The sequence below is a fragment of the Scyliorhinus torazame genome, chromosome 5, assembly GCF_047496885.1.
Source record: "Scyliorhinus torazame isolate Kashiwa2021f chromosome 5, sScyTor2.1, whole genome shotgun sequence".
NCBI lineage: Eukaryota > Metazoa > Chordata > Chondrichthyes > Carcharhiniformes > Scyliorhinidae > Scyliorhinus > Scyliorhinus torazame.
Genome location: NC_092711.1, coordinates 147,214,616 through 147,232,816, shown reverse-complemented (window position 1 = coordinate 147,232,816; position 18,201 = coordinate 147,214,616). Strand labels below are relative to the sequence as shown.

At 48.8% G+C, this 18,201-nt stretch overlaps 1 protein-coding gene across 1 annotated transcript; it reads right to left on the bottom strand.

Moving 5' to 3' along the window:
• Positions 1–10,841: 10,841 nt before the first annotated feature.
• Positions 10,842–18,110, bottom strand: LOC140421936 (uncharacterized). The gene is made up of 2 exons (XM_072506920.1): positions 17,969–18,110; positions 10,842–13,954 (listed from the first exon to the last, which is right to left on the bottom strand). Exon 2 carries the CDS (start codon positions 13,388–13,390, stop codon positions 12,440–12,442), a length of 951 nt encoding a protein of 316 aa, XP_072363021.1. The 5' UTR covers positions 13,391–13,954; positions 17,969–18,110; the 3' UTR covers positions 10,842–12,439.
• Positions 18,111–18,201: the final 91 nt, after the last annotated feature.

Genomic DNA, 18,201 nt, shown 5'->3' with positions numbered 1-18,201 from the left:
CACCTAAACTGGTGCCCTTGCATGAAGCCGCCTCCATACGCTGCTATGCCGACCTCCACCCCCCCCCCCCCACCCACTTCCTGATCATGGCTATATTCGCCACCCAGTAATAGTTACTGAAATTTGGCAGCGCCAGCCCGCCATCTCCGCTCAAGCATTACCTTCCTTACTCGTGGGGTATTGCCCGCCCAAATAAAGCCAGTGATCACTTTGTTAACCCGTTTAGAAAAGGACCTCGGAACAAAAATGGGGAGACACTGAAATACAAACAGAAATCTCGGGAGGACCATCATCTTCACCATCTGCACCCTCCCAGCCAGTGACAACGGAAGCGCTTCCCATCTCCGAGAATCGTCCTTCATTTGGTCTACTAGTCGGGCCAGATTTAATTTATGCAGCCATTCCCATTCCCGCGCCACATGGATGCCTAGATACCTAAAGCATTTCCCCACTAATCTAAACGGTAGCTCCCCCAATCGCCGTTCCTGTCCCCTCGCCCGGACCGCAAACATCTCACTTTTCACCATATTTAGCTTATACCCGAAAACCAGCCAAATTCCCCGAGAATTCTCATGATTTCTTCCATCCCCTCTATTGGGTCCGATACATACAGAAGCAGGTCATCTGCATAAAGCGAGACCCTGTGCTCCACCCCCCCCCCCCCCCCCCCCTCCCCCTCCACCCTGGCCCCTTCCAGCCCCTTGAAGCTCTCAGAGCAATTGCCAGTGGCTCTAATAGCTAGCGCGAACAACAGTGGGGAGAGGGGGCATCCCTGTCTCGTCCCCCGGTGCAGTCTAAAGTAGTCCAATGTTGTTCTATTTGTCCGTACGCCTGCCACAGGAGCCTCATACAGCAACCTGACCCAGTCAATAAAGCCCCGCCTAAATTCAAACCGTCCCAGTACCTCCCACAGATATTCCCATTCTACCCGATTCAAAAGCCTGCTCTGCGTCCATTGCGACCGCTACCTCCACCTCCCTACCCTCCGGATAATAGAAAGATCCTGAACAGTCCCATTGTTCTGCTCCAAGGAGCAATTTACATAAATGGTTAAATCCAATAAAATTAACCCAATAAAAACAATAACCAATTGTCTGATTACAACAGGTCTTATTCAGATCAGGGAATGTTAATTCAAGAGGTAAACGTGGGATTTGTGAGTGATCTTGGGCGTTGCAAGTTGGACTCTAGTCATGGAGATACTCAGTGCTCCTGTGGCAGGATTTTGGGAAATCGCTGTTTCACACTCCTACCTGGGGTGGTCGGTCAATTGAAGGGGTGAACAACACCAGATCCATTCGAGTATTTCCCTCTGTAATTGTTTCTCTGGCACCCAAATGTATATGTACCTCCCCAGTTGCCCCCTCCCCCACAAACAGATGCCTACTTATGTGTTAAAAATAATATTGCCAATTGTACAGAGTTGCTGTTGTTGAGCTAGTGCATAATACTCTACCAGCTATTTTATTTTATTATTTTTTGTTTGTGTGTGCTCTTCTATATATATATATATATATATATATGTATATTTTATTCTGTGTACATAACAGTAAATATACTTTGTTCAAAAACCCACTGGAAAACATGTTTAAAAAAAGATTGAAGGGGTGAAAGTCGTTCATGTTTTTTAAATAAACATTGATATTGTTAGCTGTCTTCTCAGATGGTGAAGTCACTTGAACTAAAGCATTGATAGTATTTGCTATTTCACAGTTCTGTCTTGCCAGATGTTTAAGGCTTTTCCTAACTAAACCTTTAGGAGGGTCAATTTAGAATAGAGCAATTAGGCACCTGTAACTAAATTATACTATGCCCAAATATTAATTATTTGCTCGTTCAAACGGAAAGACAACAAAGAACAAAGAGAAGTACAGCACAGGAACAGGCCCTTCGGCCCTCCAAGCCTGTGCCGACCATGCTGCCCGTCTAAACTAAAATCTTTTGCACTTCCGGGGTCCGTGTCCCTCTATTCCCATCCTATTCATGTATTTGTCAAGATGCCCCTTAAACGTCTCTATTGTCCCTGCTTCCACCAGCTCCTCCGGTCGTGAGTTCCAGGCACCCACTACCCTCTGTGTAAAAAAGCTTGCCTCGTACATCTCCTCTAAACTTTGCCCCACGCACCTTAAACCTATGCCCCCTAGTGACTGACCCCTCTACCCTGGAAAAAGTATTTGACTATCCACCTTGTTTATGCCCGTCATAATTTTGTAGACTTCTATCAGGTCGCCCCTCAATCTCCGTCATTCCAGTGAGAACAAACCAAGTTTATTCAACCTCTCCTCATAGCTAATGCTCTCCATATCAGGCAACATCCTGGTAAATCTCGTCTGCACCCTCTCTAAAGCCTCCACATCCTTCTGATAGTGTGGCGACCAGAATTGAACACTATACTCCAATTGTGGACGAACTAAGATTCTATACAGGTGCAACATGACTTGCCAATATTTATACTCAATGCCCGGCCAATGAAGTCAAGCATTCCGTATGCCTTCTTGACTATCTTCTCCACCTGTGTTGCCCCTTTCAGTGATCTGTGGACCTGTACACCTAGATCTCTCTGACTGTCAATACTCTTGAGGGTTCTACCATTCACTGTATATTCTCTACTTGCATTAGACCTTCGAAAATGCAAAACCTCACATTTGTCCGGTTTAAACTCCATCTGCCATCTCTCCGCCCAAGTCTCCAAATGATCTAAATCCTGCTGTATCCTCCGACTGTCCTCACTGCTATCCGCAATTCCACCAACCTTTGCGTCATCCGCAAACTTACTAATCAGACCAGTCACATTTTCCTCCAATTCATTTATATATACTATGAACAGCAAAGGTTCCAGCACGGTTCCCTGCGGAACACCATGAGTCACAGCCCTCCAATCAGAAAAGCACCCTTCCATTGCTACTCTCTGCCTTCTATGACCTAGCCAGTTCTGTATCCATCTTGCCAGCTCACCCCTGATCCCGTGTGACTTCACCTTTTGTACCAGTCTGCCATGAGGGACCTTGTCAAATGCCTTACTGAAGTCCATATAGACAACATCCACTGCCCTACCTGCATCTCTAGAAAGTTTCACAGGGATGATACCAGAACTGAGAGGGATTAAGTTACAGGATATGTTGAACAGGCTGGTAATATTTTCTCTGGAAAAGAGAAGGTTGAAGACTGACCTGATAGAGACTTTAATGGGCGTAATAGGATTGACATCATCAAGTCATCACTGTAATTATAGGATAGAAATTCAGAATTGATAATTCTTGTTGTCACAGAAATCCTTCTTCCGAAACTATAAATCTCTATCCCCCACACACTCCCTCCTCCCAATTGATTTCAACACTAATTAATCCCACTGTCCCCATAGGACATACAACATACAGTGCAGAAGTACTTCCTGCTTTTTCCCCAATTCTCCTCCTGGAAGGTGCTGACTCTCGGGTTCAGTTTCACTCTCACCCGTTGCTCTCCCCAATATGTCACCCAGGTGTCTAAATCTTTACACCTGAAGTTAACAAACTGTTTTACTAAGGGGGGCGTCATAATCCAATCCAGTGACTACCCCCCTCCCCCCCCCCCCCCCCACCCCCAAAAGTCCCAAGTCCAAGGAGTTTGGAGACTGGGCTCCGAATGAGTAATGGCGGCCGAAGCCCCCATAATGCCCCGCGCTGCGGAAACCACTCTATCCGCCGTGCAAACGTGCGGCTGTGCACGCCCAAGGGTGAGGGGAGCTTGCGCATGTGTGGGGGAAGAGTTGGAGGACCAGGACAGTCAGAGCGCGGACGTTGTGTGAATGAAGACTGAGCTTCACATCGACTGAAACGTCCTCCTGTCTCCAACATCTGTGAGTAAAACACTTTCTTTTCTCCCCCTTTCCATTTCTTTTCTCATTCTGACCTTCAATTGGTCACTTACAGCAACTGAAGGGAAAGGAAGTGAATCCAGGGAGGGTGCAGACTCTGGAAAGGTCGGCCCAGGTCTCTCTCGCTCTTAAAGACATTGACATCCTTTGCTCCCTCAGCTTGACATATTTATTTGTCTGGCTAAAAGGATGGTCTCTTTCCGAATGTTCACAATTAAAGGGCTGGTTTCCCCAGGAGATGGCTGACATTTAAGGGGACAGTAAATTAATATCAGACAGAGATATGTCTCATGTTGTTATATGGTACATATTAATGATAATAATCTTTATTGTCACAAGGAGGCTTACATTGAAGTTACTTTGAGAAGCCCCTAGTCGCCATATATGTATTATTTATGGTTCTGTTATAAAGTACATTTATTTCCAGTCTTGTAATCTAGTACTGTTTTGTTATATATTTCCAGCCTCAGAGCATTGCAGCACAGAAGGAGTTAGTCAGCAACTCGAGTCGATGCCAACTCTCTGTCGAGCAATTCTGTCAGTCTCACATTTGTCCAATTCTGTAGCCCTGCAGTGCCCTTCTGATTTTATTGCAAAATTATTGATCAGCTATTTGCAGGCAAGGGGACAGCTGGCAAGTGGGAGTCTTTCAAAAAGGTGTTACCGAGGGTTCAGGGTGAGCACATTCCTCTTAGGCTGGTAGAGGAGGGAACCCTGGATGACTCGGGATATTGAGGCTGTGGTCAAAAAGGAGCCATATGGCATGCATACGCAGCTGGGATCAAGTGGATCCCTTGAAGAGTGCAGTGTTTGTCGGAGTAGAGTTAAGGTAGAGATCAGGAGAGTAAAAAGGGGACATGAGATTGTCTTGGCAGATGAGGCAAAGGAAAATCCAAAGAGCTTTTACAGATACATAGAGGGTAAAAGAGTGACTAGGGAGAGGGTAGAGCCTCTTAAGGATACACTAGGTCATCTATGTACAGATCCACAAGGGATGGGAAAGGTCCTAAATGATATTGGCCTTCTGGAAGTTTAAATACAACACATCTACTGGTCCCCCTCTATCCACTCTGGTTGAGACTTCCTCAAAACACTCTGATAAATTAGTCAGACACGGTTTCCCTTTCACAAAGCCATGCTGACTCTGCTTGATTAGATTATGATTTTCTCAATGTGCTGCTATTATTTCCTAATAATTGATTCCAACATTTTTTTCGACAATAAATGTTAGGCTAATCGTCCTATAGTGTCTCGTTGTTTTCCTCCCTCCCATTCTGAATCGGGGGGTTGTCACATTGGCAGTTTTCCAATCCTCTGGTACTTCTCCAGAATCCAAGGATTTTTGGAAAATTACAATCAATGCATCCACTATCCCTGCAGCCATTTATTTTAGGATCCTAGGATGCAGCGATCCAGGGGACTTATCTTATCCCCATTAGTTTGTCCAATACAACTTCTCCAACGATGGTATTTAATTGCTCCCTCCATATTCTTTCGTATTAATCGGATATTTTAAGTATCTTCCACCATAAAGACTTTTGCAAAATATCTGTTTAACTCCTCTGCCATTTCCTTGTTCCCCATAACTGACACAGTGGCATGGAGGCACAGTGGTTAGTGCTGTTGCTTCACAGCTCCAGGGATCTGGATTCAATTCCCGGCTTGGGTCACTGTCTGTGCAGTCTCCACGTTCTCCACAAAACTGTGTGGGTTTCCTCCCACAAGCCCCAAAAGACGTGCTTGTTAGGTGAATTGGACATTCTGAATTCTCCCTCTGTATACCCGAACAGGTGCCGGAGTGTGGCGACTAGGGGATTTTCACAGTAATTTCATTGCAGTGTTAATGTAAGCCTACTTGTGACAATAATAAAGGCGATTATAATAAAGAATATTACTATCTCCCAAGATACAATCAGATCAGCCATGAACCTTTTGAATGGTGGAGCAGGCTCGAGGGGCCGAGTGGCCTACTCCTGCTCCTAATTTGTATGTTATCACATCCTTTATAATAGATTGTAGCATTTTCCCTCCTACTGATGTCAGGCTAATGGGTCTGTGGTTCCCCGTTTTCTCTCTCTCTCCTTAAATAGTGGGGTTACATTTACCACCTTCCATTCTGCAGGAATCATTCCAGAATTTATAGAATTTTGAAAGATGATCACCAATGTATCCACTATCTCTACAGCCGCCTCTTTCAACTCTCTGTGATGTAGAGCATCAGCTTTTGGGGATTTATTAATTTTCAACCACATTAATTTCTCCAGTACTGCTTTTTCACTAATACTAATCTCTGCTCACTAGTCCCTTGGTTCTCTAATGTTTTTGGGACAATTTCTGCATCTTCCTCCATGAAGACAAACACACACTGTTTAGTTTCGCTGCCATTTCCTTATTCCCCATTATAAACTCTCCTGTCTCTGCCTGGAATGGACCCACATTGGTCTTTGCCAATCTTTTCCTTTTCACATTCCTATAGGAGCTTTTGCAGTTCTCCCCAGTTTGCTCTCATATTCTATTTTCTCTTCCATCAGTTTCTTGGTCCTTTGCTGAATTCTAAAACAAGTTCTCAATCCTCAGGCTCACTACTATTTGGGCCACTTCATGAGTCTCCTCCATTGATCTAATGGAATCTTTAACTTTCCTTGTTCGCCACGATAGCTTCCTTTTGCTGTTTAATTTTTGTTTCTTAAAGAAATCTATATTTTATGTAAATAAAATGCGAGCAGTTGCCTGTCTATTGTTTATCGACATACAAAGAACAAAGGACAGTACAGCAAAGGGACAGGCCCTTGGGCCCACCAAGTCTGCTCTGATCATGATGTCTATCCAAACTAAAACCTTCTGTGCTTCCAACTGTATCCGTCTATTTCCATCCGATTCATGTATTTGTCAAGATGCCTCTTAAACGTCACTATCGTACCTGCTTCCACCACCACCTCCGGCAGCGAGTTCCAGGCACTCACCACCCTCTGTGCAAAAAACTTCCCTCGCATGTCTCCTCTAAACTTTGCCCCTCACACCTTCAACCTGGTAATTGACTTTTACAACCGGGGAAAAAGCTTCGGACTATCCACTCTGTCCATGCCACTCTTTTATCAGGTCGTCCCTCAACTCCGTCGCTCTAGTGAAAACAATCAGAATTTATCCAACCTCTCCGCATAGCTAATACCCGCCAGGCCAGGCAACATCCTGGTAAACCTCCTCTGAACTCTCTCCAAAACTGATGCACGATCAATTACACAAAGACGAGAGTTGGATGCAATCGAGGCTTTATTACACTGAGATGTGTGGCCTCCGACAGCAGCTGGCGAAATGGCTGCTATACTGGGAGCACACATATTTATACTCCGCCTACTGGGCGGAGCCAGCAGGCAGGGAACTACCCCCGTATCTGTAGTACAGGGCCTCACCATAAAGTATCTACATCGACATTCTCTATATACAATACATACATCAGTGGTGACGACCACATTCACCCCCTGTTAAAATTGAGTCCGGCGGGGGTGGTGGAGAACTATATGCAGAAAGATGTGATTTCAAATACAGAAAATATTACAAGTTCAGGCGGTCCGGAGCCTTGATCTGCCGTTGAGAGCAGTGCTGGCGGTGACTCCGGCGTTGGTTTGGTCTTCGGTGACTCCGGGCGGCGACTCCGGTGTTGATTTGGTCTTTGGTGACTCCGGGAGCGTGGCAAAATCCTCTTCATCCCCGGGTGTGAGCCGGGGGAGGACGGATTATCCTGGAGCGGGAACTGCGGTGGGGTGCGCCGGAGCAGGGGGGTGGGTGGTGGAACCAGCTGGTGCCAGGTCCCTGAGGGAGACTGTGTCTTGGCGGCCGTCGGGGTACGCTACGTAGGCGTACTGCTGGTTGGCGTGAAGTAGCTGTACCCTCTCAACCAACAGGTCCGTCTTGTGGAGTCGAACGTGCCGACGGCGGAGAACGGGTCCGGGGCTGTCAGCCATGTCGGGAGGGACACAGAGGTGGACTTCCTAGGGAAGGCAAAGAGACATTCATGAGATGTTTCATGAGTCGCAGTGCACAGGAGCGACCGAATGGAGTAAGGGCGTCGGGGAGGACCTCCTGCCAGCGGGAGGCCGGGAGATTTCTGGACCCTAGGGCCAGCTGGAAGGCCCTCCAAACCGTCCCATTCGCCCTTTCCACCTGCCCGTTTCCCCGGGGGTTGTAGCTGGTCGTCCTGCTCGAGGCGATACCCCTGTTGAGCAGGAACTGGCGCAGCTCATCGCTCATGAATGAGGATCCCCTGTCGCTGTGGACGTAGGCGGGGAAGCTGAACCGAGCGAAGATGGTGTTGAGGGCTTTGATGACGGTGGCAGACGTTATATCAGGGTATGGGATGACGAAGGGGAATCTGTAATGTTCATCGACCACACTGAGGACGTAAGTGTTATGGTCGGTGGAGGGGAGGGGCCCTTTGAAGTCCACGCTGAGGCATTCAAAGAGGCGGGAGGCCTTCACCAGGCGCGCACGGTCTGGCCAGTAGAAGTCCGGCTTACACACCGCGCAGACCTGGCTGTCTCTGGTGATTGCCCGGACTTCCTCGATGGAGTAGGGCAGGTTGCGGGCCTTAATGAAATGGTAAAAACGTGTGATCCCCGGGTGACAGAGGTTGTCGTGCAGAGTCCGGAGTCGGTCCACCTCTGCGCTGGCACATGTACCTCGGGATAGGGCATCAGGGGGCTCGTTGAGCTCACCGGGGCGATACAAAATCTCGTAGTTGTAGGTGGAGAGCTCGATCCTCCACCTCAAGATTTTATCGTTTTTGATCTTGCCCCGCTGTGTGTTGTTAAACATGAAGGCAACTGACTGTTGGTCAGTGAGGAGAGTGAATCGCCTGCCAGCCAGGTAATGCCTCCAATGCCGCTCAGCGTCAACGATGGCTTGGGCCTCTTTTTCAACGGAGGAATGCCGAATTTCGGAGGCATGTAGGGTGCGGGAAAAGAATGCCACGGGCCTGCCTGCCTGGTTGAGGGTGGCGGCCAGAGCGACGTCTGATACATCGCTCTCGACTTGGAATGGTAACGTCTCGTCGACTGCGTGCATCGCGGCCTTGGCGATGTCGGCCTTGATATGGGTGAAGGCCTGGTGGAGCCTCAGCCGTCAGGGGAAAACAGTGGATTGAATGAGTGGGCGGGCCTTGTCCGCATAGTTTGGGACCCACTGGGCGTAATATGAAAAGAACCCCAGGCATCGTTTGGGGGCCTTGCAGCAGTGGGGAAGGGGGAGTTCTATGAGGAGGCGCATGTGATCGGGGTCGGGCCCCAGAACTCTGTTCTGGACCACATAGCCGAGGATGGCTAAGCGGCTCATGCTGAACACGCACTTCTCCTTGTTGTAGGTTAGGTTGAGGAGAGTGGCGGTGTGGAGAAATTTGGCAAGGTTGGCGTCATGGTCCTGCTGATCGTGGCCGCATATGGTGACATTGTCCAGGTACGGGAAAGTGGCCCGCAGTCCGTACCAGTCAACCATTCAGTCCATCTCCCGTTGGAAGACCGAGACCCCGTTAGTGACGCCAAAGGGAACGCTAAGAAAGTGGTAAAGGTGGCCACCTGCCTCGAAGGCTGTGTATGGGCGGTCCGCCTTGCGGATGGGGAGCTGGTGGTAGGCAGATTTCAGGCCCACAGTTGAGAAGACCCGGTACTGTGCAATCTGATTGACCATATGAGATATGCGTGGGAGGGGGTACACGTCGAGCTGCGTGTACCGATTGATGGTCTGGCTGTAGTCAACGACTATCCTGTGTTTCTCCCCAGTTTTAACGACTACCACTTGGGCTCTCCAGGGGCTGTTGCTGGCATCGATGATGCCCTCCCGAAACAGTCACTGGACTTCGGACCTGATGAAGGTCCTGTCCTGGGCGCTGTACTGTCTGCTCCTGGTGGCGACAGATTTACAATCCGGAGTTAGGTTTGCAAATAGGGGAGGTGGGTCGACCTTTAGGGTCGCGAGGCCGCACACAGTAAGGGGTGGTAGGGGCCTGCCCCATTTCAGTGTTAGGCTCTGGAGGTTGCACTGGAAGTAGCAGGGCAGCGCAGAGGTTAGGAAGGACGTAGAGACGGAAGCCGCTGAACTCCACGCCTTGGACAGTGAGAGTGGCGATGCAACACCCCCGGATCGCCAGGGAGTGGGACCCGGAGGCCAGGGAGATTCTCTGGTTAACGGGATGTAGTGCGAGGGAGCAGCACCTTACCGTATCGGAGTGAATGAAGCTCTCGGTGCTCCCGGAGTCCAGCAGGCAGGAGATCTTGTGCCCATCGACCTTCACTTTGGTTGAAGCAGTTGCAAGGTTGTGTGGACGAGACTGTGGAAAGCGGATAGATCCAAGTGGACTTTGTCCTGAGATGATCCCACTCGTATCAGTTAACCACTCTAACGGTTGTGTGTTGAAAATGAAGGATCCCTTTGAGTGATGTGCACTCTCTCCTAATTATGATCCAAATTCTTGGAGGATGTTTCTTTTTGCGACCGTGACCGAGGCGAGACGCGGCTGGTCATCGGTGGTTGCGGGCGATGAGCAGCTGGTTGAGGTGCCGGATGGGCAGGGGTCCTGGGGGGAACACGATGGCGGCACCCACGGGCCGCACGTGTCGTGGGGAAAACAAGATGGTGGCGCCCATTGGTCCTGGGGGGGAACAGATGGCGGCGCCCACGGGCTGCACGTGTCGTGGGGAAAACAAGATGGTGGCGCCCGTTGGTCCTGGGGGGAACAAGATGGCGGCACCCTTAGGTCGCACGTGGTCTGAGGAAGGGAAAATGGCGGAGCCCACTGTCCGCACGTGGCGGGTGCCGGAACAATAGTGGCAATTGAGCAGGCCTGGCACACTGCAGCAAAATGATCGGTTGGCTGCCGCGTGGCACAGGCGTGGGGTTGGCTGAGGGCGTTCGCTGATAGGGTCCATGACGGGGCGGCCGTCTGCGGAGTCCATGATGCACAGGGGGGGGGGGGGGGGGGGCGCTCGGCCGGGTGCATAGGCTGGACGTTGCATGAAGCGACCGTGAGTGAGAGCTCTAGCTTTTTGGTTTCTGCGAGGTCGAGCGTGGACCGTTCTAAAAGGCGCTGGCGGATGTGATCGGCCCCTATGCCCGTAACAAATGCATCTCTCATGAGCAAATTCGAGTGTTCCATGGACGAGACGGCCTGACAGTAACAGTCTCTAACTAGGGGAACCCGGGCACGCCAGAAATCTTCCACTGACTCACCAGGAAGTTGACGACACGTGGAGAGGAGGTGCCTGGCGTATAGTGTGTTCGGCCGCTGAGCATAGTTTTCCTTCAGTAGCGCCAAGGCTTCTGCGTCGGTCGGCGAGTCCTGGATAAGTGGAAAGACGTTGGAGCTCAGCCGCGTGTAAAGGATCTGGATCTTCTGTGGTTCTGGGATTGGGGCTGGCGCAGACCCGATGTACGCTTCGAAACAGGCTAGCCAGTGTTGATACTCCTTTCTGGCGTTGTCTGCTTACGGATGCAGCTGCAGGCGATCCGGCTTGATGCGGAGGTCCATCTTCTGAAAACTTAGCGTAATAAATTGATGCACGATCAATTACACAAAGACGAGAGTTGGATGCAATCAAGGCTTTACTACACTAAGATGTGTGGCCTCCTACAGCAGCTGGCGAAATGGCTGCTGTACTGGGTGCACACATATTTATACTCCGCCTACTGGGCGGAGCCAGTAGGCAGGGAACTACCCCCATACCTGTAGTACAGGGCCTCACCATAAAGCATCTACATCGACATCCTCGATATACAATATATACTTCAGTGGTGACTACCATGAAAGCCTCCACATCCTTTTGGTAATGTGGTGACCAGAATTGTAGGCAATATTCCACGTGTGGCCTAACGACAGCTGCAGCATGACTTGCCAATTTTTATACTCAATACCCCGACCAATGAAGACAAGCATGCCGTCTGCCTTCTTAGCTCCTTATCCACCTGCGTTGCCACTTTCAGTGATTTGTTTATTGTAATTTCCCAATCTACCAGACAACTTGCCCCTCATACCATGACAGTTTCTTTCTGCGAGAAACACCCAGATAAATTAGGCAAAAGAACCATGTAACCACCATAGCCCATCTTCATGGCAACGTGGCTGCTTTGGGAACTAAATATCTTCCAACGTGCAAACACCTTTTCATTCGGTGCTCCTCGTCAAACTTGGAACCAGGTAATCGCAACTAGCCTCAAAAATGGGCAGCCCACCGGAGGCAGAGGTGTTAGACCGGCCAGTCCAGCAGAAAGAAACCCTCCAATCATCACCATTCACCAGATGTCAGAATGAACAAAATGCAGTCCTGGATGTCAGTGAGAGCAGAAACAATAACAACGGAGCCAACATCTGTAATTTGTGAACTTGTTGGAGTCACAACAGGTGCGATGAATCACAAAACCCCTCCCCACATTGAGAGCAGATGAATGGTCTCTCCCCAGAATTAACTTGCTGGTGTCTCCGGGGTTGGGTCGGATCATTGAATGCCTCCCCTGCTCAGAGCAGGTGAATGGCTTCTTCCAGGTGTGAACGCGCTAGTGTTCCTGCAGGGTGTCCGGATATCTGAATCCCTTCTCTCACTAAGAGCATGTTAACGCCTTCTCCCCGGTGTGAACTCGCTGGTGTCTCTGCAGGTTGGATAACCGAGTGAATCCCTTCTCACACTGAGAGCAGGTGAACGGCCTCTCCCCAGTGTGAACTCGCTGGTGTCTCCGCAGGCTCGATGAAGTAGTGAATCCCTTCTCACACTGAGAGCAGGTGAATGGCCTCTCCCCAGTGTGAACTCGCTGATGTATCCGCAGGTTGGATAACTGAGCGAATCCCTTCTCACACTGAGAGCAGGTGAACGGCCTCTCCCCACTGTGATCTCGATGGTGTCTCTGCAGGCTCGATGAAGTAGTGAATCCCTTCTCACACTGAGAGCAGGCGAATGGCTTCTCCCCAGTGTGAACTCGCTGATGTATCCGCAGGTTGGATAACTGAGCGAATCCCTTCTCACACTGAGAGCAGGTGAACGGCCTCTCCCCAGTGTGAATTCGCTGGTGTGTCTGCAGGACGGATAACTGAGTGAATCCCTTCTCACACTGAGAGCAGGTGAACGGCCTCTCCCCAGTGTGAACTCGCTGGTGTGTCTGCAGGCTGGATAACCGACTGAATCCCTTCTCACACTGAGAGCAGGTGAACGGCCTCTCCCCAGTGTGAACTCGCTGGTGTGTCAGCAGGCTCGATGAAGTAGTGAATCCCTTCTCACACTGAGAGCATGTGAATGGCCTCTCCCCAGTGTGAACTCGCTGTTGTTTCCGCAGTCTGGATAACTCAGTGAATCCCTTGCCAAACTGAGAGCAGGTGAACGGCCTCTTCCCAGTGTGAACTCGCTGGTGTAACTGCAGGGTGGATAACCGACTGAATCCCTTCTCACACACAGAGCAGGTGAACGGCCTCTCCCCAGTATGACTGCGCCGATGAACTTCCAGCTGAGATGGAACCCTGAATCCCTTCCCACAGTCCCCACATTTCCACCGTTTCTCCATGTTTTGGGTATTCTTCTTTCTCTCCAGGTTTGACCTGTCAGTTGAAGCCTCGATCACACACAGAACACGTGTACGGTCTCTCTAAGGGGCTGGTTTAGCTCATTGGGCTAAATCGCTGGCTTTTGAAGCAGACCAAGGCAGGCCAGCAGCACGGTTCAATTCCTGTACCAGCCTCCCCGAATAGGCTCCGCAATGTGGCGACTAGGGGCTTTTCACAGTAACTTCATTGAAGCCTACTTGTGACAATAAGCGATTTTCATTTCATTTTCATTTCATTCATTTTCCCCGCTGTGAATGGTGCGATGTTTTTTCAGGCTGTGTAACTGGTTAAAGCTCTTTCCACAGTCAGTGCTCTGGAACACACTCACTCGGGTGCGTGTATCTTGGTGCTTTTCCAGTCACACTGATGGTTAAAATCTTTTGAAGCCGACAGAACAGACAAACATTTCTCCTTCGAGATTCAAAGGCCGGTGATATTCAGTTCCAAGGAATTGAGAGACTCAGTCAGATCGAGAAGTAAAGTTTGAGATTTCTGTCTGTAATTCCTCCTCTTCGTCTAATATCCTGTAAAAACAATTTACAAAAGACATCACTGTCAGTACAGGATAGAAATTCAGAACAGACCATTCTAGTTTCTAGAGAACATTCTTTCCTCTCTTATTCCCCAAGAGCTGTGAATCCCCGCCCCGCACTCTACCCCTCCATTCTCACTCTGCTGCATCTAATATTCACCCTCCCAATTCTCCTGAAGGTGCTGATTCAGGCTGATTGACAGATCCATGCTCACTGCTTCCTGTCCTCTGCACAGAGATCATAACAAATACGAGCTGCAGTTGGCCATTCGGCCCATCGAGCCTGCTCGTCTATTCTGTGGGATCATTGGCCGATCTATGTCAGCGACATTCTGCGTGTTACTGACCAGAGGCTTAGTGTGCTGACTCAATATCTGTGAGCTCATGAGGCCAAGCTGTAAAACACCATGAAGAGGCTTGATGATCCGGAGGAGAGAATCCTGAACGTTGAGCAAGATGCCTCCTCGGCGGAGGCAAGAATTCAATCCTTGGAAAACCGGCTGAGTGGTGTGGTGGACTCCTGGAGAACTTGGAGAACTGAGGGTCAGAGACCGAACATCCGAGTCGTCGACCTGCCAGAAGGTGTGGAGGGTAAGGCTCCCGTTAGGTTCTTCGAGGACCGGCTGCCACGTTTTCTCAAGCTGGATGTGAAGCCTGGGCATTTCAAATTAGAAAGGGCCTCGGATCCTGTCTTTGAGGCCGAGGGATAGTTTTCATCCCAGGTCTGTAATCATTCACTTCCACAGCTTGAAAGATCACCAGAGGGTCCTGGAGATGGGCAAGGTGAGGTGAGACCTCACCTTACAGTGAATTATGTCGCTTTGTCCTGTGATCCTGAAATTGTATCCAACAATTCCGTCAAGTCTTTCAATAATCCGACTACTGCCTTGGCATTCGCTAAATCCATGAAGGGGAAGAATTGGAGCGATGATTTGCAGCCCAGACTAACTGAGGCTCTAATCCGGACTCTTTCCCTATCTTGGTGTTGTCTGAATTTGTTATCTTTTATCCTGTTGAAGGGAGTTGTTATTCTGTGAGGGCCGATTGAATGTCTTCTTCTCCTCGAGTGTTCCAGGGACTCGTATTATCTTATCTCAGTTATGGTAGATGTGCCGTGTGCTTATTATCCGCCGTCTTTCTTCTATTATCCGAGCGTTAATCGTGGCAGAACCGAGTGGCGCCATTGCCAAAGGGTGGGTGGTGGTGGATGCAGGTCTTCACGGGTGGGTCTAAAATGTAGGAGGGACATTCGATCTCCATTCCCTTGTTGGCCCTTCTTTTCTTCTCCTCATTTTGGAGAAGGTATCCTGAGGGTAACGACAGTCTGGCCGTGGGGTTAATCCTCCGGGTCCTCAGTCTTATTGAGGAATGTCCCCTTGGATCTATTGTGGTGGTGATTCTTTTGTATTTTTGTTATTATGGGAGGGTTTATGTGTTGTTGACTTTATCCTACTCTGGTACAGACGGGGCTTTTATCTGTGAAAGGAGCAGTTTGGGGAGACTTTGGTGCCTCTGGTGTAAAGTGAGTTGGAGGAGGGGGTAATGGCGCATGCCCGATTGAGGCGTGAAAATCTGTTCCTGTTCTCTCTGTCATCTAACTAATGGCGGCAGTTAATCTGCAAATTTTCTCAGGGAATGTACGGGGCATCCATCACCCTATCAGAAGGAAAAAGATAATCTCCTTTCTTAAGGAGAAAGTCGACATAACCTTAGTACAGAAAATTCATCTGGATGATGGGGAACAGTTCTGGTCAGCCTATTATAGGAAGGATATTGTTAAACTAGAAAGAGTGCAGAAGAGATTTACGAGGATGCTGCCAGGTGTTGATGGTCTGAGTTATAAGGAGAAGCTGGATTGGCTGGGACTTTTTTCCCTGGAGCGTAGGAGGTTTAGATGTAATCTTATAGAGGTCTATAAAATAATGAGAAGCATAGATAAGGTATACAGTCAACATCTTTTCCCTAAGGTAGAGGAGTCTAGAACTAGAGGACATAGGTTTAAGGTGAGAGGAGAGAGATACAAAAGAGACCAGAGGGGAAATTTCTTCAGATAGAAGGTGGTGAGCATCTGGAACGGCTGCCAGAGGCAGTGGTAGAGGCAGGTACAATTTTGTATTTAAACCCCAGTTACATGGGCAGGGTGGGTATAGAGGGATAGGGGATAAATCCTGGCAAGTGGGACTAGCTTAGTGATAGAAACTGGGCGGCATGGACAAGCTGGGCCGAAGGGCCTGTTTCCATGCTGAAAAAAATCTATGACTCTATCTGGAACACAAAGAAATCTCGCCTGAAGTCTGTTGAGCTCCAATTGCCAGGAGCTAAGGGAGTGTATGGTCTCCCGAAAATCATGCTTCATCAATTGGCCTCTCGTCTTAGGTTCATAATGTCTTGGAATGGACCCAACATTCATCTGGCTCAATACAGAAGCAGACCAGTCAGGTCTCCCTGTATCCAAAACTGGCATAGGCTGATTATGGAATGCATCTCCATGCAATTTTTAATGTCTGTAATTCATTCCGAGTCTGATGCATTGGGTAAAGTGTGGGACTCCTATCTCAAATACATAGCCTCCAATTTGACTGACTTGCGCCTCCTGAGCCTTGTGTCTTTGTGGGTTTCCTCCGGTTGCTCCAGTTTCCTCCCACTGTCCAAAGATGTGCAACAAAAGTGTATTGGTCACACTAAATTGCCCCTTAGTGTCCAAGATGTTTAGGGTAGATAGCTTGACCATGATCAACGCACCGGTTTACGAGAATAGGATGGGGAGTGGGCTTCAGTGAAGTGTTCTTTCTGAGACTCACTGCAGACTTGAGGGGTGAATGGCCTTCTGCACTATCGGAGTTCTCTGTCATCTATGTTGTGTTATTCATTTTAATTTGTATATCCGGTTAGTCTGTTTGTAATATTTTACAAACTGAATTGTTATCCTCTGTTATTATATAATCTTACTCTCTTTCCCCACACACTATTCTAACCTGTTAACTGGTTGTTCAATTGATCTGGCATTTCATCTCGAGGCTCTGGTCCCTCAAATATCCTGTTCCAAATTAATTCTGCAATGTGTTGCTCGGATTTATGTTGGCAATATCTCTTGTTCCACTCTGTGACCATTTTCCACCATTCTTTCTGTTACTCTGTTGCATTCATTGTTTAAAACATGATTTAAAAAATAACAACTTATTAAAAATCTGTCCACCTCATCCGTGAATATATTCAATGACCCCCACACCCCACTGGTCCCTGTGGGAGATCCAGAGACTAATAACCCTCTGAGGGAAGAGATGACAGGAAATATATAACATAGCTACAGCACAATATTACAAGGCTAGAAATAATAATAAATGTAATTTATGACAGAACCATAAATAATATGTGGAGATTATATATAAATGTCTAATTTGTACCATATAACAACACGAGACATATCTCTGTCTGATATTAATTTACTGTCCCCTTAAATGACAGCCATCTCCTGGAGAAACCAGCCCTTTAATTGTGAACATTGGGAAAGAGACCATCCTTTTAGCCGGACAAATAAATGCACGGTAGCATTGTGGATAGCACAATTGCTTCACAGCTCCAGGGTCCCAGGTTCGATTCCGGCTTGGGTCAGTGTCTGTGCGGAGTCTGCACATCCTCCCCGTGTGTGCGTGGGTTTCCTCCGGGTGCTCCGGTTTCCTCCCACAGTCCAAAGATGTGCAGGTTAGGTGGATTGGCCATGATAAATTGCCCTTAGTGTTGGGTGGGGTTACTGGGTTATGGGGATAGGGTGGGAGTGTTGACCTTGGGTAGGGTGCTCTTTCCAAGAGCCGGTGCAGACTCGATGGGCCGAATGGCCTCCTTCTGCACTGTAAATTCTATGATCAAGCTGAGGGAGCAAAGGATGACAATGTCTTTACGAGAGAGAAAAGCTTTCCAGAGTCTGTACCCTCCCTGGATTCACTTCCTTTACCTTCAGAATGAGAAAAGAAATGGAAAAGGAGAGAAAAGAAAGTGTTTTACTCACAGATGTTGGAGACAGGAGGAAGCCTCATCGTCCAGCTTCCGCATTCAGGCAACAGGGGAGCTGATTGGATGGTGGAAGAGTCCTTCCGGTTCACCAACTCTTCCCATTGGTCAACAACAGTCCGGCGCACGCACAGGAATCCGTGGTGACGTCTCAGGGTCCAGTGCTCAAGCCCGGCGCGCGGACACGGCAGCTCCACGCCACTCATTAATCCCCCTCCTCCAGACAAGGTT

Bases quoted from the DNA above. Each gene is read 5' to 3' on its own strand.
- LOC140421936 (XM_072506920.1), bottom strand. From the start codon at position 13,390: ATGGAGAAACGGTGGAAATGTGGGGACTGTGGGAAGGGATTCAGGGTT.